Source organism: Sorex araneus, chromosome 2 (genome assembly GCF_027595985.1).
Source record: "Sorex araneus isolate mSorAra2 chromosome 2, mSorAra2.pri, whole genome shotgun sequence".
Lineage (NCBI taxonomy): Eukaryota > Metazoa > Chordata > Mammalia > Eulipotyphla > Soricidae > Sorex > Sorex araneus.
The window spans coordinates 233477930-233502524 of record NC_073303.1 but is presented as its reverse complement, the minus strand read 5'-3'; the positions used below and the strand labels follow the sequence as shown (position 1 = coordinate 233502524).

The 24595-nt window shown below is 62.8% G+C and overlaps 3 protein-coding genes across 6 annotated transcripts in view; 2 read left to right on the top strand and 1 right to left on the bottom strand.

Moving 5' to 3' along the window:
- Nucleotides 1-58: 58 nt before the first annotated feature.
- GADD45GIP1 (GADD45G interacting protein 1) lies at nucleotides 59-2026 on the bottom strand. The gene is made up of 2 exons (XM_004616799.2): nucleotides 1626-2026; nucleotides 59-400 (listed from the first exon to the last, which is right to left on the bottom strand). Exons 1-2 carry the CDS (start codon nucleotides 1973-1975, stop codon nucleotides 94-96), a joined length of 657 nt encoding a protein of 218 aa, XP_004616856.1. The 5' UTR covers nucleotides 1976-2026; the 3' UTR covers nucleotides 59-93.
- Nucleotides 2027-5064: 3038 nt separating this feature from the next.
- On the top strand, nucleotides 5065-7658 carry DAND5 (DAN domain BMP antagonist family member 5). Its single transcript, XM_004616800.2, has 2 exons — nucleotides 5065-5130; nucleotides 6929-7658. Exons 1-2 carry the CDS (start codon nucleotides 5065-5067, stop codon nucleotides 7172-7174), a joined length of 312 nt encoding a protein of 103 aa, XP_004616857.1. The 3' UTR covers nucleotides 7175-7658.
- Nucleotides 7659-17799: 10141 nt separating this feature from the next.
- Nucleotides 17800-24595, top strand: part of NFIX (nuclear factor I X) — a 69611-nt gene continuing 62815 nt past the window's right edge. For 3 of the 4 annotated variants that reach the window (XM_055129156.1, XM_055129154.1, XM_055129151.1), the window contains exon 1: nucleotides 17800-17957. In XM_055129156.1, coding sequence (XP_054985131.1) covers nucleotides 17931-17957 — 27 coding nt within the window. In that variant the 5' untranslated portion in view covers nucleotides 17800-17930. The remainder of the gene's footprint in view (nucleotides 17958-24595) is intronic. The other variant, XM_055129155.1, reaches the window with a different exon arrangement.

Below are 24595 nucleotides of genomic sequence, written 5' to 3'. Positions count from 1 at the left end.
CATCGCACCCTCCCAGAGCCCCAGTCAAGAGGGGGAGAGAGAAGGATGGGGCACAGGCTCAGTGGACAGGTTTTATTGGGCAGGAGGGACAGGTTAGGCGCTGGAGGTCCCAGGGGAAGCGGCACCTGTGGCCAGTGCGGCCATCCTTGCCTCTTTCTTCTGCCTCTGTTTCTCCTCCTTGAGGCGCTTGCGCTGTTGCTTCTCCATGTCCTGCAGTAGCTCCTGGAAGCGGGTGCTGCGGGGGTCCACATGGTAGCCCAGGCGCTCCTGGGCCTCTGCCTGTAACCGCGCCCTCCGCTCCTTGTCAGCCTGTGCCTTCTCCCGGCGCTCCTGCTGCTGGCGCCGCCAGTTTTCAATCATCTGCGGCATCTTGGCCATGCGCTCCGCAATGAGTGCTTCCCTGCAGGGGCCGAGGACAGAGGGCGGTCAGTGGTACACGCGGCTCCATCCCAAGCCCAGACTCCTCGATAGAGATGGAAGAATGGGGCGAGATGGGCCAGGAAGACACCTTGGCACCGGGAGAGAGGGCAGGATATACTGTCTTTGCCCTTGCTTGAGATATGCCGTCACCCTGGTGCCAGCCCTCCCTAGGGTTGCCCTACCCTGCGCACATGTGCTGGCCAGACCTTATCCTTGAACCTTCAGGTTTTGTGGGTGCCAGTCACCTCACCTCCCTTTTCTTTTTTGCTTTTTGGGTCACTCCCAGCAATGCACGGGGGTTACTCCTGACTGTACACTCAGGAATTACTCCTGGCGGTGCTCAGGGGACCATATGGGATGCTGGGAATTGAACCTGGGTTGACCGCGTGCAAGGCAAATGCCCTACCCGCTGTGCTATTGCTCCAGCCCCACCTCCCGATTTTAAGGACCAAAAAAAGTGCAAAGATCCAAGCCCGGAGGCATCTCAGGGGCCATCTGCTTCACCCCCCACCCCCAGCCCGATGCTCTTCAGGTTCGTTACCTCATCTCTAAAGGAGCTTGAAAGGGCAGTGTGAAGCTTTCTGGAGCACACTTGGCTTGCTCCCCCAATCTGCCCTCTTGGCTGTTGTCACCCCCAAGAACCACCCAAGTGCTCAGGCCTGGCCTCAATACTAATCCTTAAAACCGTGCATGCCCTGGAGTTGGGTGCTACCTGTCTCACAGTCTTCAGACCATCAGCCCCTGGAGTCTTACTCCTGGCCGTGCTCAGGGGACTATATGGGATGCTGGGAATCAAACCCGGGCCGGTCGCATGCAAGGCAAACGCCTTACCCGCTGTGCTATCACTCCAGCCCAGCCCCTGGAGTCTTAGTCCCACCCGTCTCACCTGTCCACCCGCAAAGATCTGCCCTGCAGTGCGCCGCCCATTCGATTCAGGTGTCTGCTTTCTCATGCAGCCCTTGGGCCCGAGGCGTCCCAAACCCAAGCATCCTTGGAGCGTGTCCTTCGATGAATATTCCTTCCGACTTGGTTTTTCTCACTACCCCACAAGAGCTATCACCAATCCCGAGATGCCCTCAGCCCCCGGGGCATAGGATGGTGCACAGCAAGGACTCAGTAAAAGCTTGCTCCAAAAACTGTCACTCGGCAACCACTGCGGCGCCGGGAGCGCGCACCCAGGGAGCGCCCACACGGCACGAACGCACCTGGCCTGACGCTTCCGCTCCTCCTCCAGCCGCTGGACTCGCAGTGACTCCTGCATGGCCGCTAGGCTTGGGCACCACTCGCGCTCCTCCGCCTCCAGTTCGCTCAGCTGCGCGGGCGTCGGCCACAGCGAGCCGGGATCGACCCCGGAGGCGGCGCCGTGGCGGGCGAACTGCTTGGCGGCATAGCGGGGCCCCAGCTGCCATTGCGGAGTCAGCGGGTCGTCTGGGTCCGGCCACCAAGGTCTTGATGAGCGACGCGGCGGCGGCGGCGCCCGGTAGCTACGGGAGCCCGAGCCCAGGGTCGCCGCCAGCCCGAGCAGTCGACGCGTCTGCCCCGTGGGCGCCGCCATCTTGGCCGCGAGGGGTCTTCGTGGAGCGACTGGGCTGGCCACGGCGCTGCCTGCGCGCAAGGCCCCAGGGGGCGGGGCGAAAGGCGTCAGTGCATCTGCGGGAGAGGGAAGCGTTCGTGTGTTTCTTGTACATCGTTAATATGAAATTTTTTGTCTTAGCAAGTATTACCGAAATAGGATTTTACACGCTTAAAATGGGGAGGGCGGGCCGAAGCGATAGTACAGCTGGGAGGGCGTTTGCCTCGCACGCGGGCGACCCGGATTCTATCACCGCCACCCTATAGGGTCCCCTGAGCAGCGCCAGGACTAATTCTTAAGCATTGCCGGCTGTGACCCAAAATCAAACCAAAACAAAGACATTGAGGGTAGGAGAAAGAGTATAGGGATTAAAGCGCTTGCCAACTCTGTTCCATCCGGGGCACCGCATGGGGTTACTCCCAACCCCACCCGGCCTCCCTGTCTCAGAACCTACAGGTGTGACTCGAGTTCCTCTGGGTGTGGCACAGAAATGCACAGAGCCCTACCCTCTGTACTATCTCTCTGGCCCTATCTACATTTTTTTCTTTTGCTTTTTGGTTCCCACTCCGCGATGCACAGGGGTTACTCCTGGCTCCGCACTCAGGAATTACTCCTGGCAGTGCTCAGGGGACCATATGGGATGCTGGGAATTGAACCCGGGTCGACCGCGTGCAAGGCAAACGCCCTACCCGCTGTGCTACATATTTATGTTTTTAAATATTAAAATCTATTTAGAGGCCAGAGAGTACAGTGGGTTGGGTGCTTGCTTGCCTTGCACGCTGCCGACCCAGGTTCAATCTTTGGCATTCCATAGGATACCCTGAACACCACCAACAGTGATCCCTGAGCATCAGGGGCTGTAGCCCAAAAAACAAGCAAGAGGAGGCTTGCTGAGTATCACACTCTTCATTTCGGTGCTCGCACCCACTCTAGTTGGGGTTCTCACTGAGAATCAGGGTAGTGTTCACCGGGCTCTCTGGGTGTGCTGCTTGCGAGTTGTTTTTGGAGTTGCAGAACCAGGCCACACACACTGCTGTCTGCTGTTCACACACACCTGTGTTGCTGCAGCCAGAAACTGCTTGCTGATGGGTTTGGCTTGCTTTGGCTCATGTGGGATCCCCAAGGATTTTAACTCACAACCAGATGTTTGCAAAGGTGTCAGCGTGTCTCCACCCCCTGCACAATACTCCTCCAGACACACGATTTCTCAGCTTGAATGTGAAGCTTCTTAGAAAAGGAACATCCTCTCCTCGTGCTCTTTTCAACGTGCAGAGTCAAGTGAACTGTAAATGCAAATACAAATAATCTCTAAGGTACATTCCTATCGACCTCATCTCCACAAAGGTCAGCGTATAATAGACACACTATTGACAAGGTTTGTTAGCCTGATCTTTCCTGATGAAACATAAGGAGCTCCAAAGCCCTGCTCAGCTCAGCCCTGCTCTGGAATTATGCCTGGGGATGAGGCTGGTGTGGCTGGAGGCAGAGTCCTGGAAGATTCCAAGCAGAGGCCGGCCAGCACGAACTCCAGACTCCGCCCCCCCTCGCGCTCCCCTCCCCGCTCGCGCCCTCTGGACGCTCAAGGGGGAAATGGTTCAAGGGGTTCAATGGGAATGGAGGGAGGTGGGGGGCGGGGACCCATAGCTCTCCAGGGAGGAGATACTGAGGGTGGTTTGAGAGACCGGAGGAGAGAAAGATTGGGACGTGGAGGAGGATGCTGCAAAGTTTGGGGTTTTCAGCACCGGGCAGGTCAAATCTGTCTTCTGTTAGGTGGGTCTGGAGGACAGCGGAAGGGTCGAGTGGGGCACGGTCGGGAGCACAGCTGTGGCGGCGTGGATGGCTGGGTGGGTTCCGCACAGTTCCAGGTGGGGGCGTCTGGGAGGCAGGTCTGTCACCGCGCAGTCCCGAGATCCGCCGCCAGGGGGCGCGCGCTCCGCCACGCTCACTGCTTAGTTGCGGCCAACAGGGCGCGGGAAGGGACCGCCCCGCCGCTTCTCACGGTGCAGGGCAGAGGCTCCACCTCACCTAGGTGCGAGATTGGGAGCCCGCAGAGGTGGCAGGGCCCGGCCCGGCCCCCCCATGAGATGCTGGACACTCTGGGCCTGGGACGCGGCGCCCTCAGCCCCTCTCAGGCGGTTCCCACTTGCCTCCCATGGCCCCCTCCGGTCTCTGCAGCACATGTGACCTCCTCCAGGAAGCCCTCCCTGGCCACCCTGAGGACTGTCGTCCGGACCCCTTGAAGGAACCTACACGTGAATGTCTTCTAAATATTCCAGACGCTGACATCATCTTGTGTGCTTTTTTTGTCTTCCCTTTTGGCGCTACGGTGTAAAAATCTAGGGCAGAAGGCCAGCTTTCTGTCCTGTCTCCACAATTGTCCCCATTAATTCGCATTAAAGGAAAAACACGAGCCCGTTCATCCCAGTTGGCCGCGGCGCGGCTGCTAAGGTGGCCTCTGGTGTCTGCCCAGGACAGGGTGGCTGAAGGCACAGTTGGGAAGTTGCAAACCTGGGAATGAACCCACAAGTGTCTGGCTGCTGCAGAGTCTAATTTTGCACAAGGGATGAACCTCCCCCACTCACATGCCCCCTAAGGAAGGCCCTTGGGCCGCTCCAGAAACCTGCCTTTGCTAGTCACAACAGTCCCACGCCCCAGACACTGCCCCCCTCTGGCTGGGAGGGGGTGAGAGTCTGCTTAGGTGTTTGCTCTCCTGTGGGGGGTCCAGGGGTCCCTCCTGGGCGGCCAGGGAGGAAGATACAGAACGGGGAGCCCTTAAAATAAGGCTGAGTGAAGGCCTCGATTCTATCCCCGACAGCAGGGTCGCTATCCAGGACCCTGTGCTAATCCCAGCTGACAGACAGACAACAGGACAGATGCTTCTCAGCCGGCTGGCCCCTCTCCTGAGGCTGCTCAGTGTTATCTGGCTGCCCCCCGGCCTGGGGAGACCTGGACCCTGGGGTCCCCCAGCCCCGCCTGGGGCAGCCGTCAATCAGACCTCCCAGCCCCAGGGACCGCCCTGGGCTGAGCACAGCTGGGAGGTGTTTCTGGCCTTGCAGCAGGGGCCCAGCCCCATGCCTCTGCCTCTGAGCCCGCGGGAGGTGCTCCGGGAGCACTGCCGAGCCGTCCCTTTCACACAGGTGAGGCTGGGCGACAGGGAGGAGGGGACAGGGGACCATGGACCCGGCTGCCCCAAATTTCTTGGCTAAATGTCTCTAATTCTCTTTCCGCTTCCTTCCCAACACCCTCACCTCCCTCTCCAGGCATCACAGGAAACACTTAGCTAAGAAATAAATCAGAAAAAACAAAAGCAAAAACTGAACGCAGGCTTCACTCACACCACACAGGCTCCTGTTTGGGTCTCTATAGCCTTCTTTTCTTTTCCTTTTTAATTTATTTTTTTGTTTGTTTGTTTTTGCTTTGGGGCCACACCTGGTGATGCTCAGGGATTACTCCTGACTCTGTGCTCAGGATTCACGCCTGGTGAGCTCTCCTAGTATATATTTGGTATCATTTGTATCACTTGTCATCCCATTGCTCATCGATTTGCTCGAGCGGGTGCCAGTAATGTCTCCATTCGTCCCTGTTGCGTGCTAGTGTAGCCCAATGGCGCCTGCTCGCTCCAGGAACACCAAGAGCATCAAACCATTCAGGGTCTTGACGAGGAAGTCTGACCATCTCGTAGGTGGGCGGCCAGGTGTTCTTTTGACATCCGGTGGAATCCAGTCGGTTATAGCTCTAGTTCAGCGGTTGTCTCCAAATTGCATTACATATATATAATATATATTACATATATATATATTTGGTATACCAGGGATCAAACCTTGCTGTGCCACAAGCAAGGCAAGTACCCTCCACCCTGTACTCTCACTCCAGCCCCTTCCTTCCTTCCTTTGTTTTATGTTTTTCCTTTTTTTTTTTTTTTTGGCCTTTTCTTTCTTTTTTGGTTGGGGAGGCCACACCGGTGATGCTCAGGGGTTAGTCCTGGCTCTGTACTCAGGAATTACTCTTGGTGGTGCTTGGGGACTCAAATCCTGGTTGGAAGCATGAAAAACAAGCACCCTCCCCACTGAACTATTGCTCCAGACCCCTCTTTTCTCCTTAAAAATTTTTTTAGAATTATTACTTTGTTGGACTGGAGCAATAGCACAGCGGGTAGGGCAAACTTGCCTTGCACACGGTCGACCTGAGTTCGATTCCTTCATCGCTCTCGAGAGCCTCCGAGAGTATCCCACCCACACGGCAGAGCCTGGCAAGCTACCCCCGGCTTATTTGATATGCCAAAAACAGTAACAACAAGTCTCACAATGGAGACGTTACTGGTGCCCGCTCGAGCAACAGTGGGACAGTTGGAACAGTGGGAACAGTGGGACGACAGTGCTACAGTGATTACTTTGTTTGGGGGCACACCCAGTTGTGCTCAGCCCTTACATCTGACTCAGTGCTCAGGGATCACTTCCCGCAGGCCTGTGTGTGGGAAGGGTGACACACGACCATACTGGGGCGCTGGGGATCAAACCCTGATGGGGAACATGCGAGATGCGGGCATTTAACCCTTGCGAGCTCTCCCTTAATTCCTTCTCCAAATTTTGTCCTGGGCTAAGGGCTTTTGTTCAAAGGTCCCCGCCCTCCACTCGTCCCAGCTCTTTGCAACGCCGGTGCCCACGCCCTCTCGCCCCCGCCGCTGTTTGGGGGAGACGGCCAGTCCCGTATCCATCCTGGGTGGCTTAGTCCTACCTGAGCTTTTCGCGGAAGGGGGGGCTCCTAGGACGGCACCCCACCCCTCCACCCCCCGCCCCCGCGAGCCGGGTAAACCGGCCATGCGTCCCGCCGCCAGCAGAGGGCAGAGTTGGGGTTCCACGCGGCCCCGAGCGAGTGCCGCCCCGGGGTCAACCGATCTCGCCGCCCCTGACGCCCGCTGTCCCCGTGTGCCCTCAGGTGCTGTCCCGGCCCGGCTGCGCGCCTGTCCGCGTCCGCAACCGCCTCTGCTTCGGCCGCTGCGCGTCGCTCTACGTGCCCGGCCCGGGCCCCGCGCCCCGCGCGCTCTGCAGCCGCTGCCGCCCCGCGCGCCAACGCCGCGCCCCGCTCGTGCTGCGCTGCGGGACGGGCTCCCCGGGCTCCCGCCGGCGGCTGAAGACGCACACCGTGCTGGTGCAGGGGTGTCGCTGCGCCCCCAGCGCCTGAGCCGAGCTGAGACAGGCCCCGTGCACGCCTCGAAGTCGGAAACTCTTCCCGCCTGTGCCCCCACCCCCGCCCGCCACGCCGCACCAGCGGCGCGCCCCAGTTCCCGGGGTGGGGGGCGGAAGGGGAGAGCCCCCGACTCAGACCATCTCCCGCCCAGGGTGCCCCCCTGGCCCGGAGCTGGGCATTGGACGGAGAATGATTCTCCTTGTAAGGAGGGGGGTCGCCCCATTTACAGAGGGGGAAACTGAGGTCCAAAGCAAAATCAAGGGCTGGGGTCTCTGGGGAAGGAAAAGGAGGGGTGCGTGGGAACCCGAGAGATCCATCTCCACCTTCCACCACCAGGACTCAACCCGTTTTTAGAGTCAGGTTTCCCTGCCCCAGACTTGGAGACGTGGGGTAACTCTGACCCAGAGACCCCGAGAAACAGACAGGGGGAACAGAAGCTCCCTCAATTGGGCAGACACAGGGCAGCTCCGACCCAGGGACCCCAGGGACCCAGCCAGGGAGGGACAGATGAGCCAAAATGGGGGGGAATCACGGGAGGCCCACCCCAGGGGCCCTGAGGAACTCAGGCCTGTACCCCCACCCGCGGCTCTGCATGAAGCATAAAGCTTGACCTGGCTCAGCCCCGCGTGCTCCGTGTTCTGCGCCAGCGGGTGGGGTGGGCAGCGGGGCGCCTCCTGGCCAGGCCCGGGGTGCAGTGGGGAGCGCGGCCTGGCTGGGCGGCTGGAACCGGGGCAGTAGCAGATGGGCCTGTCTGGCAGTGAACCGCGGCCATGTGGTGCTGTTGGCTGCCTCCAGTTGCCCCCCGGAGCGCAGTGTTGGGGGGGTGCTGGCCGGCTGTGGGGGGCCCTCAGCCCTCTTCCTGCCACAGGAAGGAGGCCCCAGGTGAGGGGCGCTGGAAGGGATGGAGGAAACAGATGGGCCCGCGGGGGGCGTGGGAGACCATGACCTCTGACCCCAGAGGCTTGCAGGAGGGGTGGGAAACAGAAGGTGCGGCCTTGCCAGGCCCAGGGTGGGGGTCACCAGGGGCTTGAGGTAGGACCCCTCCCCCCTCACTCCAGGGTCTGTGCCAAACCCCAGGCTGCGTCCGAGTGGGCATTGCGGGCACCCCCCTCTCTGGCAGACAGGAGGCGCCTGCTCCTCCCATCAGCTGTGCCCACCTCCTGCCAGCCGGGAAGCCAGCTGGGAACCTCGGTGCCAGGGGGGCCCCGGAGTCCCTGCTCCCTCCCGGGCAGTGCCAGCCGGCCCCCACCCTGTCCCCCCAGGCCCGGTAATGGTTGGGTAATGAGTATTGGGGGGGCGGGGGAGGGGCGGGGGGTGCAGGTGCCACAGGCGCTGGCACAGGGGCTGCTAATCAGGTTTGCCAACGCCATCTGCCACCGCGCGAGCATCTGGGGCTGAAGGTGACCCTGTCACCCTCAGTTACAATTATGAGTTTGGCATCTGTATTAAAGCCCGCCAGCCGGCCAGGCGGGGGAGGGAGTGCGCGCGCGCACGGAGAGGCCCGTCCCGGGGGTTCCGTTCCCAGGGGCTGCTCGGCTGCCAAGACTCGGGCTTCTCTGAGGGGGGCGGGGGAACGCGTGCGCGCGTGCGTGCGCGTGCGCGTGCAGCATGCGTGCACGTACCCGCCACATCAGCCTTCTGGAGGGTTTTTTGTCTCTCGGTGTGGTGACTGTGTTGGGTCCGGGTGGCAGGGCCTCCGGAGAGGGGGGACCCTCCGCGCTGAGCTCCGTGGGTGCACGGATGAGCGTATAGGCTCCTGTGTCCCCCGAGAGAGGAGTGTGTGGGTTCTGGGTCATATGGAGTGACTGATGGTTTTGGGCACTGGGTGAGGGGTAGACCTGACTGTGTAGATCTGGGCTACCGTAACATACAGTTGAAAGGAGTCTGGGTAACCGGAGGGCTGTGTGTGGGTACTCAGCACCCTCTCCTCTGGCCTGGGGTGTCCTGGGGGGACGGGCTAGCTCTTGAGCCCTCCTACCCCCATCCAATGCTGGACCATTGGAGTAGGATTTTTATTTGTTCTGTTTGGGCGTCGCACCTGGCAGTGCTCAGGGATGAGTCCTGCTGGGGTTGGGGGGGGGCATGCAGCAGAGGAGATGGAATCACTTTCCCTGAAGCCCCTTAACACCGGTACTGTCGCTCCAGCCCTATTTCTTTTTTTTTTTTTTTTTCTTTTTTTTTTTTTGGTTTTTGGGTCACACCCAGCGATGCTCAGGGGTTACTCCTGGCTCTGCACTCAGGAATTACTCCTGGCGGTGCTTGGGGGACCATATGAGATGCCGGGGATCGAACCCGGGTCGGCCGCATGCAAGGCAAACGCCCTACCCGCTGTGCTATCGCTCCGGCCCCAGCCCTATTTCTTTAGGTTTTGGGGCCACACTCAGAGGTGTGACTCAGGGCTGACTCCTGGCTCTGCACTTCGGGATCACTCCTGGCAGTGCTCGGGGACCCTCTGGGATGCCGAGGAGGATCGAATCCAAGACAGTTGCCTGCAAGGCAAATGCCCTCCCTGCTGTGCTATGGCTCAGGTCACAGACTTGGCGTTTAGATGCTGGGAGTTGAGTTCTAGAACCTGGACTCTGGATCCTAGATCGAGGTGACTGGGAATCGTATTTTTTTTTTTTTGGGTCTGGGGACCCCTTTCGCACACCTTGGCCCCTGGCCTCTTGACTCTTGTCCCCTCTGTCCTTCTGGCCCAGCCCGCCTGTGCGCCCCCATGTCTGCACAAACCACATATGGCCACCAGGGGGCACCCTTGGTCCAGATTTGGGTCAAATTGCCCTGGACGGGAGTTTCAGGACTACCCTGGCTGGCATGTGGTGGGGTGAGGGACTTCTTCATTTTCTTCTCCCCCGTCCGCCCCCCCGCCCCAATCTTTATTAGTGATGTCTGCCCGTCAGCAGGGACAGGTAGACTCACTTCCCCCAGATACGGCTAATCATGTGGGGCGTGGGGTTCCACGTAAGAAAGGCTTCAGTAGGGGGTGGGAGACAGACACGCTGGCATGCTCGTCTCAGCACCGGACGGAGACCGCGAGTCCGACCCTCAGCACCTCCTGCTCTGTCCCCCGTAGCATGGCTAGGAGGAACCCTGAGCACCGTGGGGTGCAGCTCCAAATCCAAAACTCACAAATGTCTGCACCCTGCACGGAAGTGTCAGTGTGTAAGGAGAGGGTGTGGGGCGTCTACCCCACCATGTGTTCCCGGGAGGGTATGGTCAGGAGGGACTCAGACCACCGCGTATAGCCCCATCCCGCCGGTTGGCACGTCTGGGCAGAACGGAGTATCAGTGTGGGGTCCCTGCCCCCCACACTGTGTCAGGGACCCCTGAGGGCCCAAGGCATTCTTTATAGGGGTCACCCTGCTTCAGAGAGGCCAGGGCAGTGTACCCCAAAACCTGGATCTCCCGAATCTTGCCATCCATCGGGTGTAATGTGAAGAGCAGGTAAGTGTTTAAGGGAGGGAGAGGGTAGGTCTCAGGGTGGGGCCAGAGACCCTGCGAGGACTCCCTTGTCCCCTTGTCCCTCGGGCTCTGCTCTGTCCTGCCTCTGTCCCCCTTCCATGTTTCATTCCCCCCCTTCCCTCCTCATCTCCCATCCCTAAATCTTCCCCCCACCCCATCTCTTCGTCTCTGCCTGGCAGGGCCGGGGTGGGTCCGGGTGGGTCCGGGACAGCGGGACTAGGGCGCCGCGACAAACAATGCCCCATTCACGCGGCCGCCGGCGCCATGACAACGCGCCGCTCCGCCCTCCGCGTGCCAGGGGGTTGCCATGGTTACGCCGGGCGCGTGCCCGCCTCGGCGCACCACCGTGGCGCTCCCAGGAACTGCCAGCAGGGGGCGGCCTGCCGCAGCCTTGGCCCAGTCCGCAGGGCCCGGCCTGTTTCAGCCCCTCAGGGCCTCAGTTTCCCTTCCTGTGAGATGTCAGTGTGTGTGTGTGTGAGTGTGTGTGAGACAGACAGAGAGACAGAAACAGTGCAGCTGTGTGCTGGGAGTCTGTGTGAATGGGTTTGTGGGTGACGTTTGCACGCGCGTGTGGGTAATTTATGGGAAGTCGTTGGTTGTGGTTTGTGGGTGTTTGCCCCTGTGTTGGGACAGAGGTGTGGGGGTGTTTTCCTGCCTGTGTGTGATGGTGTATCTGTTTGTGGTCTTGCGGCCGCGTGGTGCCCGGCCTGTGTTTGCATGCCTGTGGCTGGCTGTGAGTGCGTGTGTTGGCTGTCTGGTCTGGGTGCGAGTGTGCTTGTCACCCCATGTGGGAGACAGCCCCATGCTGGGTGTCTGTGGTCTGCACTGTGCTTGCGATTGTGGGTTCGTGTGTTTGCATGCCTGTGTGCACGCGTATGTGTGAGCTGCTGGAGGGTGAGGGTGTGGTGGCACGTTTCATTGTGGGTTCACTGGCTGTGGTGTGTGTGCCTGGGGTGGGCGCTGGGTCAGCGGTGGCGGGGCTGTGTGTGTGGGGGGGCAGCCCGGTTCTTGCTGAGTCCCCCCCACCTGAGGGCTCCTGGCACAGGAGGGGACACCCAGCTGCCTGGGAGCCGGGCTCCCCACAGGTTCAGGCAGCCCAGCTGATGAATATTCATGGGGGGGCTGGCGCCCACCGACAACAGCTGCCGGTCCATTTGCGACCCCCTCAGCACCAACTGCAGAGGGGAGGGGTCGGTCCTGCCTGTCCCTGCCCCCACCTGAGCCCAGGGGTGTCCTAAGTGATCCTTCAGGGTGCCTGGTCTGCCTGGCCGCCTCAGCGTCGGGACAGCGGCCGGGTGTGACAGGCCAGCGCTCCATGGCCGCCACCCTGTCTCCGGCTGCTGGGTTGGGGACAGGGAGGGGATGGGGTGCTGTCCCACTGTCCCTCCCCGTGAGTCCCGGCGCCTGTGAGCTGGCTGGTGGCTGGAACACTGGGTTGCCAGGGCTGAGCTGCCCTGTCCTGGTTTGCCTCAGCTGGGGACCGGGGGACAGCTGGGGACACGCCCTGGACGCGGTGGAGGGATGACGACATGGGGCTGGCACCTCACTCAGGGCTGAGCCGGTCAGCGTGATCCCCACTGTTACCACTTCGGGGGGTGGTGCTGAGGTACGCTGGGGAGCCCGGGGGGTGCATCAGGCGTGTGTGACCCCCACTCGCAAGGGCTGTGTGGCATTTGCGTGTGTGACAGCGTGGTTGCAGGAGGTGTGACAGCGTGAGCGCAGAGGCGGCGGCAGCGCCACGGGAGGTGTGACCGTGAGGGTGTATGGTGGTGACAGCTGGGGGCTGTGGTGTCCCTCCTCCTGGGGTGCCCTGAGTCCTCATATACCCGTGCGCTGGAGCACGAGCCCAGGACCCAGGACAGGGCCCAGGAGGGGTGACTGAGGGAACTCAGGCCAGGCGTGCAGGGAGGGCTGAGTCGGAAGGTGCCCCTCATGCCAGGACAGCGGGTGGCGGCATGCACAGAGGTCGCCGGGGTCACTGGGTCTAGCCCCTGAAATGAAACGTTGTGACTCCTGTGCGCCCCCCGGAGTTGGCTGTTCCCAGGAGGTGTTTGCAGGCCTGGTGGCTTCTGGGCCGGGCGTGTGTGGCAGCAGCTCATCTTGCCTGTCCGTATGTGTGCCTGAGCGTGTGCCTGAGTGTGAATGTGTGTGATTGTGTAAACATGTGTGAGTACATGTCTGTGTGTCTGTGTGTATGGGAGCGCTGGGTCACACCGGTGCACGATTTCCAGAGCCTGAGTGTGGACTGCTGCGGCTCTGTCCTGCGTCCCCGGATTGTGTGTCGTGCTGTCTGCATGGGCCGCACGGCTCCTGGGGGTTGGGGGGGGGGCAGGGACAGTCTGTGTGTACTGGGATGTGTGAGGATATGTGCGTGCGGGTGTGTGCGTGTCTGTGAGCTACATCAGTGTGTGCATGTCTATGCATGTCTGTGTTTGTGTGCATGTCAGTGACTATTGTGTGTGCACGACAGTACAGTGAGTGTGTGTATGTGCATGTCTATGAGTGTATGTGTGAGTCTATGTGAGTGAGTATACATGTCTATGACTGCACTGTGTGAGCATGTCTGAGTGTGTCGGTGTGTGTCTGAGTGCATGTGTATATGTGTCTATGTGTGTGTCTGAGTGTATGTGAGTGTACGTGCCTGTGTATATGCCTGTGTGTGTGTCTGAGTGTCTGTATGTGAGTGTGCGTCCGTGTGTGAGTGTGTGCATCTGTGTGAGCACATGTGCTCTGTGCATGCACATGCTATATATTGGATGGTGTGTGGGAGAATCTTGTGGTGACCTGTGTCTTAGAGACTTGGGCATTTCCTATGACGGGGGACCCTGGCTACACTGCAGGCAGGGGACATCTAGCTGCCTGCCAGACTGGACCCGATGGCCTCAGTTGAGCCCCCTGACCCCAGCCCCCCACCTTGCCGTTTTCCTGTGGCTGCTTGGCCGTGGCATCTGGGCCCATCCTGCCAGGCCTAGTGCCCGTGCTCCTCCGCACCCACCCCAGCTTCGGAGAGCACCTGCCGCCAGCAGCCCTGCCTGGAGGAATGTGGGGGTTCCAGCTGTGGCACCCAGCTGTGCCCCACTCCCTCCCCCACCAAGACTCGGACTGGGGGGTGTAGGGAGCAGCCTCTCTGTCTCCTGAGCCCCACAGCTGGCAGCTGGGACAGGGGTGCGGGGGGATTCTGAGTGGGTGTCTGGGTGCACGAGGCCCGTGGCGGAGGGCTTCGGGGCTGTGTGAGCAGGAGCCTCGGGAGGGCGGCGGCAAGGCAGAAGCAGGAAGGAGAGGGGATGTGAGTGTGCATGAGAGAGAGGGGGTGAGGGGGGTGCCTGAGGAGGGGGTGAGAGGGGGTGTGTGTGAGAGAGAGGGTGTGTGTGTGTGAGGGGGTGAGAGACTGTGTGAGAGAGTGTATGTGAGAGAGAGAAGGGGGCTGAGAGGGTGTGTGTGAGGGGGTGAGGGGGTGAGAGGGTGTGTGCGAGGGTGTGTGTGAGAATGTGTGTATTTAAGAGGGAGGAGTGAGGGTGTCTGTGAGGGTGTGCGTGTCAAGTTTGTGTGTATGAGGTGAATGAAATCAGGTTGTGTATGGGGAGGTGAATGGAAGAATGGGTTTGTATGTGTGAGTTGTATGTGAGTGAGGGTACATATGTGAGGTTGTGTGTGTTTGAGATGAATTAGGATGAATTGTGTGTGAATTGTATGTATGAGTTGTGTGTGAGACTGAGTTGTGTGTGAGCTGTATGTGAGGTTGTGTGTGATTTGTGTGTGTAAATGAAGGACGGGCTGTGTGATGAATGAAGGATGGGGTTGTGTATGTGTTTGTGTATGTGAGGTTGTGTAAGGTTTTATGTTTGTGTGTGTGGTGTATGGTTATGTGTGGTTGTGTGTGATGTGTTAGTTGTGTATGAGGTTGTGTGAATTTGTGGTGGTGTGTGGTTGTATACATGTGGTGTGTGTGAGTTGTGTGTGGTTGTATGTGGCTGTATGTGAGCTGCGTGAGAGTTGTGTGTGGTTGTATATGTGTGTCATGTGTGTGTTGTGTGTGTGGTTGTATGTGTGTGTGGAGGGTCAGTTGCAGCAAGGCGTCTTCTGAGGCTTCATCCACTGACAGGCTCTCTGGATGCACAGCCCCTCTGGGCGCCTCCTTGGGGGCTCCACCATGTGTCCAAGTTGGGGCACCTCCGGGGGGCGTTCCCTGTCATGTTCTTTTGCCATGAAGATACGTCTGAACCCCAGCTCCATGGGAAGCTCCAGCCTTCCCTCTAGCACCCCCACATCACGCTGTTCCAGCAGCCCCCACCCTGCCTGGAAACCTCCCAGCCTCTTTCTCAACTCTGGTCACCCCAAGCCCGGTGGTTCCCCCCCCACCTTCCCAGGCTCACACACGAGGGAGCCGTGCTTCATGCTTCTGCCCCCTCGGTGCTCCCTTCTCCTCTTCCCCATAGGTTCCTCCTCCTGGGGGACCCTCAGCGCCTGCAGCTCCCCACACTGCCGGCCTCAGCCCCTCCGTGCCCCGAGGACCGCCCCCCCCCCTGCCTGGGCCCTGCCCCTCCCCCGCCTCCTGCAGGCAGCTACGCAGACTCAGGGCTCTGAAACCGTAACCCGTGTTAAAAGTTTCTGTTTACCCGAAGCCCTTGAATTTTTAAGGACGTATCAATTCCCCGTGCCAGGACCTGGCGGTGGGGCAGGCATGGGGCGGCATGCGCTGTGGGGGACAGAGCCCCCTGCTCCCCCAGCCCTGGGGGTGCTACTTCCCTGGGCCACCCGGCAGGGAACAAGACTAGGAGGCCTGCACTGCCAGTCCCTGCCCCTAGGACACTGGTCACTGCTGGCCACTCCCTCCCACACTGTGACAGACCCACCCCCAGCATGTCCCATACTGTGAGCTGTGCCCAGCCCTCACCCCAGGCTGCCACTTCCTGTCAGACTCTAGGAGCCCCTTGCTGGGCTCGGGGTCTGGGTCCTTGCTCAGTGGCCGGACGTCCCCAGGGTTGTGAAGAGATGCATGTTGCACGGGGCGGGGCCGTACCACCTCCACTACAGACTGTCCTTCCACCGGAACTGACCCCACCCCACGCCCTGGAACCTAACCCCCAACCCACCTCAATGAGGTAATGTCACCTGGACCCCCATTGTTCTGTCACATGGACCCCATTTTATGTATACCAGCTCGGGAGCAATAAGAAGAATGCTCCACAACTGCGCACACAACCCTGGGGTAGCCCCCACCCCGGTACCAGACAGACAGACACACACCCGGGTACCAGACAGATGCAGCCTACACACAGACACACACAGGTACCAGACAGGCAGGCAGACAGACAGATGCAGTCTACACACATGGACAAACATACCCAGGTAGCAGACACGCAGCCTACAAACACAGAAAAATACACACAACCCCCCTGAGTACCAGAAAGACAGACACACAGGTACCAGACAGACAGACAGACCTAGCCTATACACACATACACAGGTACCAGACAGACACAGCCTATACACACACACACACACACACACACACACACACACACAGGTACCAGACAAGACAGATGCAGTCTATACATACATGGGTAGCAGACAGACAATCACAGTCTACACACACACACACACACACACACACACACACACACACACACACCCTGGGTACTCCACAGACAGCACCTACCCCTCACACACGCACACATGTGGATTTGGGCACCCTCAGACAGACAGACAGACACAGCCTCACTGCCCTGGCCCAGCTTCCTAGCCCAGGAGGACAGGAGGGGACAGCTGCTGTGGGCGGAGCTTCACTTCCTTTGGAGCTGTGGGGGGAGTTTACCAGGGATTGGGGTGTCACCCAAGGCTCCTCACCCCTCTACTGGGCTCCCCAGCAGCTGCCTGTCCCTCTGGTCCTCTCTGCTCTTTGGAAGAAGGGGTGAGGGGCCTGTACAGGGGTCCTCAAGGGATCACAGCTGTGGGGTGGGCTGTGCCCCTGGATCTGGGAGTGTCCAAGTATGTACACGCTGTGTGCTACATGTGTGGTATTGGTACATGTGCCGCCTGCCTTATGTGTGCTATCTACATGTGTGCTGTGTGCTACATGTGTTGCATACTAGAGTCCTACATGTGTGCTTCATGAATGCTGCCTGTGCATGTGTGCTGCGAGTGCATTGTGTGTGCTATATGTGCACTGCATTGTGCACTGCGGGTGCTGTGAATGTTGCGTGTGTGTCTCGTATGTTCTTCGTGTGTGTGGTGTGCTGTGTGTGCTCTTTGTGTATCCTGCATGCTATGTGTGCAGTGGTGGGGCCAGGAAAGGGACTGGGTGCAGATGTGTGACATTTGTGCCCAACTGAGGGACCCCCAGAGGGGGCAGTCTGTAGTGGCTGGAAATCTGAGCTATCCACGGGGGTGCCCTGGCGTCAGTCTGCTGCAGAAGACTCTTGGCTTCAGAGGCCAGGTCCCCTGTGGAGTGGAGAGGGTGCCCAGGTATCTGGTGGGGTGGAGATGTCCTGCCCTGCCCTGCCCTAGCCACCCACGCGCCTGTGGGGTGCCCTCCTAGGGCAGTTGCGTGATGGCATCTGCGTTGGGGGTCAGGGTGCATCCGTGTGTGTCCGCTGGCAGGCATGGCGGGCAGATCCTGTGTGTGTGTGTGTGTGTGTGTGTGTGTGCGCGCGCGCGCGTGTGTGCGCGCGCGCGCTCGCGTGTGCACAGCCCGCACGATCTGGCTGTCTAGCCCCAGTCATGCGTGCGCGCGCGTGGGTGGTTCCACCCGGACGCGGGGCCCGTGTGGCGCGTGTCCGGGTGCGGAATCGCTCGGTGGCCGGCGGTCCGGGCCAGGGGCCGGGGTCGGGGCGCCGCACGTGCCGGGGTGTGCGTGCGTGGCGGCGAGGGGGTGTGTGTGCGTGTGTGCAGCGCCCGCCCCTCCCCGCGCCCCTCCTCCCGCCCGCCCGCCGCCCGCCCGCTCTCGGCGGAGTCGCCGCTTCCAAACTTTGTCTAAACTTTCACTTTCGCAGCGCGGCGGCGGCGGCGGCGGGCGCGGGGGACCGGCCAGCGGCGGCGGCATGGAGTAGACGCGGCGGCCCGGGCGGCGGACGCGAGCAGCAGCGGCGAGCGCGGCGGCGGCCCAGGCGGCGGGGCCGAGCGGGCGAGCGGCGGCGGCGGCGGCGGAGCGAGCGCGGGGCCGGGCCGGGGCGCCGCGCGGCCGACACCGGAGCAGCCGAGCCGGCGCGGGAGCCGGAGCCGGAGCCGGAGCCCAGCGCGGCCGCCGCCCGCCCGGCCTTCCCCGCCGCGGCCGGCCGGGGCGCCAGCTATGTACTCCCCGTACTGCCTGACCCAGGTACCCGCGCCGCCCCCGCGCCCCCGGGCAGGGCCGGCGGGAGGGGAGCCGCGGGGTGCGCCAGGGCGCTGGGGGCCGGCTGGAGGGGAGCCCGCGGGGGGCTTCGGGGCGCGGGGGGCCGGCGGGAGGGGAGCCCGCGGGGTGCGCCCGGGCGCGCGTGCGGCTCCTGCTGAGGGAACCCCGGGGTGGCCGCTGCGTGAGCGGCGCTGACCCTCGCGGCGTGGCGCGGGAGTGCGGGGACGTGTGAGTGTGTGTGCGTGTGCGCGTGTGTGTGTGTGTGCGTGTGTGTGTCTGTGTGTCTGTGTGTGCGTGTGCGCGCGGGGGGGGACGCGCGCGCGCGCGGCCGGCGGGGCTGCGGTGGGCAGCGGGACTCGCGCCAGCCTGGCTGGGGGCGACGGGGGGCGACACCCCCAGCCCCGGAGCGGGGCCGCCGGGGTGTCGCGGGGGTGACGGAGCGGCAGGGGGTGTTCCCGAGGGCGCCGAGCGGGCACCGGGTCCCGCGGCGTTCCCCGGGGCGGGCGCGGCGGCTCCCTAGGGTGGCAGCGGCCCCTGCTTGCGGCTGGGGTGCCCGGGGCGGGCCGAGCGGCCCGGGCGTCTCCCCAAAGTCTTTGTTCAAGGCCTCACATGGGAGCGGGGCTGAGAAAATGGCGGGGCTCCCAAATTTCGGAGGGGCAGGGGAGGAGAGGGAGGGACGGGCGCGCTGCCAGCCCGGGGCCGCGCCTCTGCGCCGACCCTGGACGACGCCGCTGTGGGGGCCCCCCACCCTCAAACTTTTTTGCGGCGCAAACTTTCTGGCCCCAGATCTATCTCCCCCGCAGGACCCCCCAGCCCCCCACCTCTGGCTGCCTCCAGCGCCGGGGTGGGGGGTGACCAGGCGGGGCCGGTGGGGTGGGGGGAATCCGGTCCAGAGGCCCAAAGGCTGGAGAGGCAGGAGGCGGCAGCCGCGGTGGCCGGCGCTGACTGTGCTGCGGCCACGTCGGGTTGGCCACGGGCAACCCGGCACACAGGCAGGCGCGCACACATCCCGCCTCCAGCGAAGTTCCCAGCTCAGCGCTTGGCTGGGTAGCGGCCAGCGCAGGGGGCTATGCCCGCCCTGCCCGTCCACCTTCCTGGGTGGGGGCCCCGGGCTTTGAGGGGGTACAGGCACTGCTCGGTGCCGCCTAGCGCCCTGAACCATGCTGTCCGCATGGTGGGTTCCAGATGGCCGAAAAGACACACGTGAGCCTCCCGCTTGGCCAGCTTGGCCGGCGGCCTCTGGAGCAGCCTTCTCCCGCCAGGCCTGAGTCTGGCTGTTCCCCACCGGAACAGTGGGGAACACTGGCCTGTCTGAGGGGGCCCTGCTCACGGCCCCTGGGGTTTGGCCGTGGCCAGGCTGGCGTAGCTGGGCCTCGTGGCCCAGGGAGCAGAGGCGGCTGGTGTCTACCAGGCGTACAAGCGCGCCTCGGGTCGTGGTATGCCTGCAGGCGTGGACAAGCTTTCTGGACACTGATGAGGCAGGGACCTGCCTCTGTCCCTGGCTGACTGACCAGCCCTCTGGTGCCCCAGGCACTGCCCAGGCACCGGGCAGCACGCTGGACCGGAGCCGGGTCTGCCTTGTGGCCGGCCTGGCTGGTAGTTTGGGGCCTAGTGAGGCTTGAACAATCCCCTGCCCCAGCCTCCAGCAGGACGCCTCGGCCTGGTGGGAATGGGGACCCCATCATTAGATCATACTAGTTGGACCCCTGGCAGCAGAGGTCCTTGAAGCAGGGGCTAGGGCGGCCCCCAGTGTCAGGGGGGCAGCCTGGCTGGATTGGGGATCCCCCCCACCCGCGGCAAGTGAAGGCCTTTTCTCTGTGTCGAGGTAGAGATTCACACCTCATACTCCAGGGCAGGTGGCAGTAGTGCGAGCATGCCCGTGGCCGTGGTCAGCGGGATCTGGCTGGTCACCCCACCCCCAGCGCTCTGGGCCCGAGTCGGCTGTGTGTAAGCTTCTTGTGTCCACGTGCACATCCTGCTGCACCAAGTCTGTCCTCCTGACCACCTCTGGCTGTCTCGTTCTTCACAGCCCCGAGTGAGTCTGGCGGGCCCACAATTCGTCCCTCTCTCCCTCTCTCTGTCTCTCTGCATCTCTCTCCCTCTCTTTCCCCCCCCTCTCTGTCTCTCTCCGTCTCTCTCTGTCTCTCTCTCTCCCCCCTGCTTGCCCCTCCCCCCCGTCTTGGACTGTTACTCTCTCTCTCTCTTTCTCGCTCCATTTTTTTTTTAAAGCCAGAATTGGCTTCGATTTGAAAGTCAATAAATGATTGAGCAGCCTGAGCTGGGAGCAGCAGGGTCCTGGCGGGAGAGGCAGTGCAGGGGGAAGGGCGGGCGGCGGAGACTGCATCCAGAGCCTGGGTGTAACAGTGTGGGGGCCCAGAGCCCCCAGTGCAGGGGCAGGGGAGGATGAATGGGGGCTCCCCCAAATGGAGACACAGCCGTATGTGGGCTTTTACCTGCGCGCGGGGTCCTAAGCAACCTGCTCGTTCCCGTGTGAGACCCCCCTCCGGCCCCCCAAAGCTGTCGCACAAAACCCAGTGTGTGCGCGCACATTCACTCCGCGTACACTTCAAGGTGGGACCCAGACCTGGGCATGCCTGAGGGGCACCCCCACCTTCCTGTGCCCTCAGAGCCAGTCTCACACTGGGGACACCTTGGCTCTGGTTGGCACACCCAACCAAAAAGAGACGGACACGGACGGACAGACAGACAGACCTGTGCCTTTGTCCAACGGGCATGGCTGCGGGCCCGGCCGGGGTGTTGAGAGACACACTGAGGCGAGTGGCGGCCACAAAGACGCATTCCTGAGGCATGGGAGGACTGGGGTGCCGTGACCCCCCCCTCCACAGCCCCGTCACTCTCCAGGCCACTGGGATGCAGGACGCCCCCCACCCGCTTCAGCTGGATTTTCTGGCTCCAGCTCCGCTGGCTCCGTGTACCCCACCGGGGAGCAGGCACGGGCAGGGAGGGCGTGGGCCATACTGGGGCCTGCATTTGGCTTCTCGCGCTTTGGGGGAGGCTGTGCTCCCCCATCCCCGCCGTCAGTGCTCAGGGCTTCCTCGTGGCTCTCTTCTCAGGATAACTCCTGGCCGGTGCTCAGGGCTGCCATCTGCGGCGCTGGGGATTGAACCCGGGTCGGCCGTTTGCAAGAGGCGCCTGTCCCCGCCTTTGCACTCCAGCCTCTGAGCGGTTTGGAGGCCAGGCCAGGCCCAGCTTGGGAGCCCAAGACAGTGTGGGTTTGGGGCTCAGGGCCCAGGAGGAAGGTTCCGTGTGGCCTCCCGGGCCCCGGGGCCGGCCACGCTGGGCTCCAACTCTGCGCCTTCTCGCTGCTGCCGCTGCGTCTTCCCAGGCTGTAACTTGGCCGCTCAGAGCACTGAGGTCCCATGAGCCACGATGGCCAGGCTCAGGGCGCGCCCCGCACCTCTGCTCCACACCTGCAAAGGCTTGTGGTCATTCCTGTTGCCCTCAGGCTAGCCCCCCCAGGCCCTCCTCATGGAAGCCAGGCCTCTTCAGAGCAGTGGGGGACATGCCAGCCACCGGGCCACCTTACAGTCCAGGACGATAGCCCGGAGTAGGCGGCAGAGTAGGGTCGGGAGCAGGGAGGATTGGGGGGGGAGTGTGGCGGGGGTCCTGCTGGATAAGCAGAGTCAGGAGGTGCGGGACAGGGCTTGTGCTCGCCGTGGGGACCGCACCTCTCGTGCATTAGCGGGTTTCGGCTATCCTAGCGCTTCCCGTAACCTGGGGGGCGTCAGAGTGTGTGTGTGGGTGCACACGGGGGTTCAGACAGTAGTATGGTGTGGGGCTGGGGGGCGGGGGTGGGCAGCCACACAGCTCTGTGTCTGTCCAGACAGCGGGGCTGGCAGGCATGTGCAGGGGTGCGGCTGTACCCCCTCCTCCTCCAGGGAGCCCCCATTTCTGCTCTTGAACTGAAGCGTGTATCTGGGGTCTGGGGTCTTAAACTATCCCCCCGGATGCTCCTGGCCTGTGCAGAGGGGGGCGGGGGGCCTCCACATGTTGCACCCCCAGAGCTCCAATGGTTGGGGTGCAGGCAGCTCTGAGCGCCCCCAGTGTGCACCCCCAGCTCGTCGTGTCCCCACCGTCCATGGAGTCTCTCTCACCTGGCCAGGTGGCGATGCCCAATGAGTGGGGGTCCCAGGTGCTCCCAGACGTGCCCTTTGTCTGATTCTGCAAGGGGATATTGGGTGATGGTGGGGTCCACCCTACGTGCCGCCCGCCTGGGCTGGGGTGCCCGCTGCGGCTCCTGTGTCTGGCAACCCCCTGTGGAACTAGGGCGGCCCCCCAGGGCTGGCTGTTCCTGCCCAGGCATCTGGGCCCAGCTCCCCTACAGGCCTGGCCAGCCCTGTCCTGAGTGTCGTCCCTGCATCTGCAGGCACCCCGCTCTGTGTCCGAGTGGGTGGTGGCCTCACCCTGGGACACCCCCCTCCAGATTCCCTCTCCCAGGTTTTCCTGAGCCTCGGGTCATGTGTGCAGCACCCACCTCGGTGCCCCCCCAGGCCCTCGGCTGGGTGCGGCGGGATACGTGGCCGCCCACAGCCCACAGCCTCCCTCTGTCTGCCTGGCGCCCAGGGGTGTGTGTGGGGGCTCCTGGCCGGGCCAGCCGGGATGTCTGTGCGCCTGAGCCCCCTGCCTTGCCCCCATGGGCCCCTGCAGACAGTTGCTCCCTCCCAAGCTCAGAGCCCGGATTTGGAAACTGAGGCCCCCCTCCTTCCCCCAGGCTCTTTCTCTCTCGCTCTTTCCTCCCTCTCCCCCCCTCCTACCGCTCCCTCTCTCCCTCGCTCTCTCCTCCTGCCAAGCTCCTCTTGGCTCCCTCTGAATATCTCCCGATTTTTGGCCGCAGCTCTGGGCGCGTTCTCTAAAAGAAGGCCTAGCCCCCCCACCAGCTCCCCGACCCCCTCGCACCCCCTCCCCCTCCTGAGGAGCCCCCTCCTAGGGCGGGAGTGGCCATGCTAGTGTGCAGGGGGCCCTCAGGCTGCCCCCCGCACCCCTCCCGGGGGGCTTGGCCCGGGGGACATAGGCCTGTGAGTGAGGGGGATGGCAGGAGTCGGCCTGGCAGCCGGGCGGGGGGAGCAGGGCCGGGGTGCCCGGCTCACTGAGCGGGTGGGGAGGGGTCGGGGACATGGAGCTGGGGTGTCTGGCTCCGGGTGGGGCTGGCAGGGGCTGCACAAGGCGCAGCTGTGCCCAGAACTCAGAGCTGCATTTGCCACCGGTACGCTGTGGCCTGGCCAGCTGGGGAGGGGGAGGCGGGCGGCGGGCACTGCGGCGCTCCGGAGCCAATCAGAAGACGGGGTTGCGCTGGGGAGCGCTCCCCCCACCAGGCCCCACCCTGAGGATGGCTGGGGGCCGTGGGGGGCCTCCAATGGGCAGGGGGCAGTGTCCCCATCACCGCCACCAAGGACCCTGCCCCCCCCCAGGCTCCCCTCGGCTGGAGCAGCAGTGCCAGCCTTCTTGGCATGGAGCAAGCAGGCTGGGGGGCGGGGCGGCCTGTCCCCACCTGAATCTTCGGGAGCCAAGCCCGAGGCGGGGGCAGCTCACACATGCACCCCAGCCCCACGCCTTGGCCCCAGAAGGTGGCTCTCCGTCCAGGGCCACCAGAAGCTGGGGGTGGGGCCAAATCCTCCAGAAGGTTCCATGCGAAGAGATCGGGCGGGCAGGCGGGCCGTGGTGAAATCATCTGGGGGGGATGGGAGATGGGGGTGGGTCCTCCACATACAAAGTCGCACACGCTCTCTCACTGGCACCCGCGGGCACAAAGCATGTCGCCGCCGCCGTCACGCGGGCCCTGGGGGAGCCTGGCATGCGCCTCCCAGTCGGCCGCCCGCACGCTCTGGCCTTCCACACACAAAGGCCCACGGCTGCGCACAGCCATACCACCGGCGGCCCCCCCGTGCCCCAGGACCCAGGGGTGCAGGCGGGTACTGCAGGGAGGTCCCCTCGCCCCTGCCCCAGCAGATGCAGGACCATGCTCGGACCCGGGGTGCTGTGGGACCACACAGATCCCAAAGGCCCCCGAGTGCCGGCCCCCTGCCCCCCGACACACACAGGCTGTGGCTGGGGTGCCCTCAAGGCCCTCGCCACACAGAACGGTCGGCAGTGGCTGAGTGGAGGGATCCCGCCCTGCTGTAAATGGGGGTGCCAGTCCCCTCAGCACCCCCCGCCCCCTACCCCCCAAGGCTGCTGCTTAGCAGGACCTGAGCGCACGCGGGCTGCGCCATCCTCCGCACACAGGCCCGGGCACACAGGGTGGCATGTGCCCCTGGGGACCGGGTTACACCCACACTACAGCTCACCTGGGCCACACCTGGCCTAGCTTTGCGCCGGGACTGTCTCTCCTGGCCCTGAGCAGTGGCCTGAGTTCCCCCGGGGGCTGCGGGAAACCAGGGACTCGGGTGTCGGGGGGGCCTCAAGGGCAAGGCCCATCCCAGGAGAAACGGCAGCAGGTGCTGCCAGGACAGGGGTGCGTCCACGAGGGCTGCAGGGCTGGAACCCCAGTCTGTGCTTTAGCTGCTGTGTGTCCTCAGTGAGTTCCCGGGCTCTAAGGCCCCCTCGGGGGGTGCTGGCAGGGTGGGGTGGGGGACCCAGAGGCCTGGCTTTGCAGAAAGGGCCAG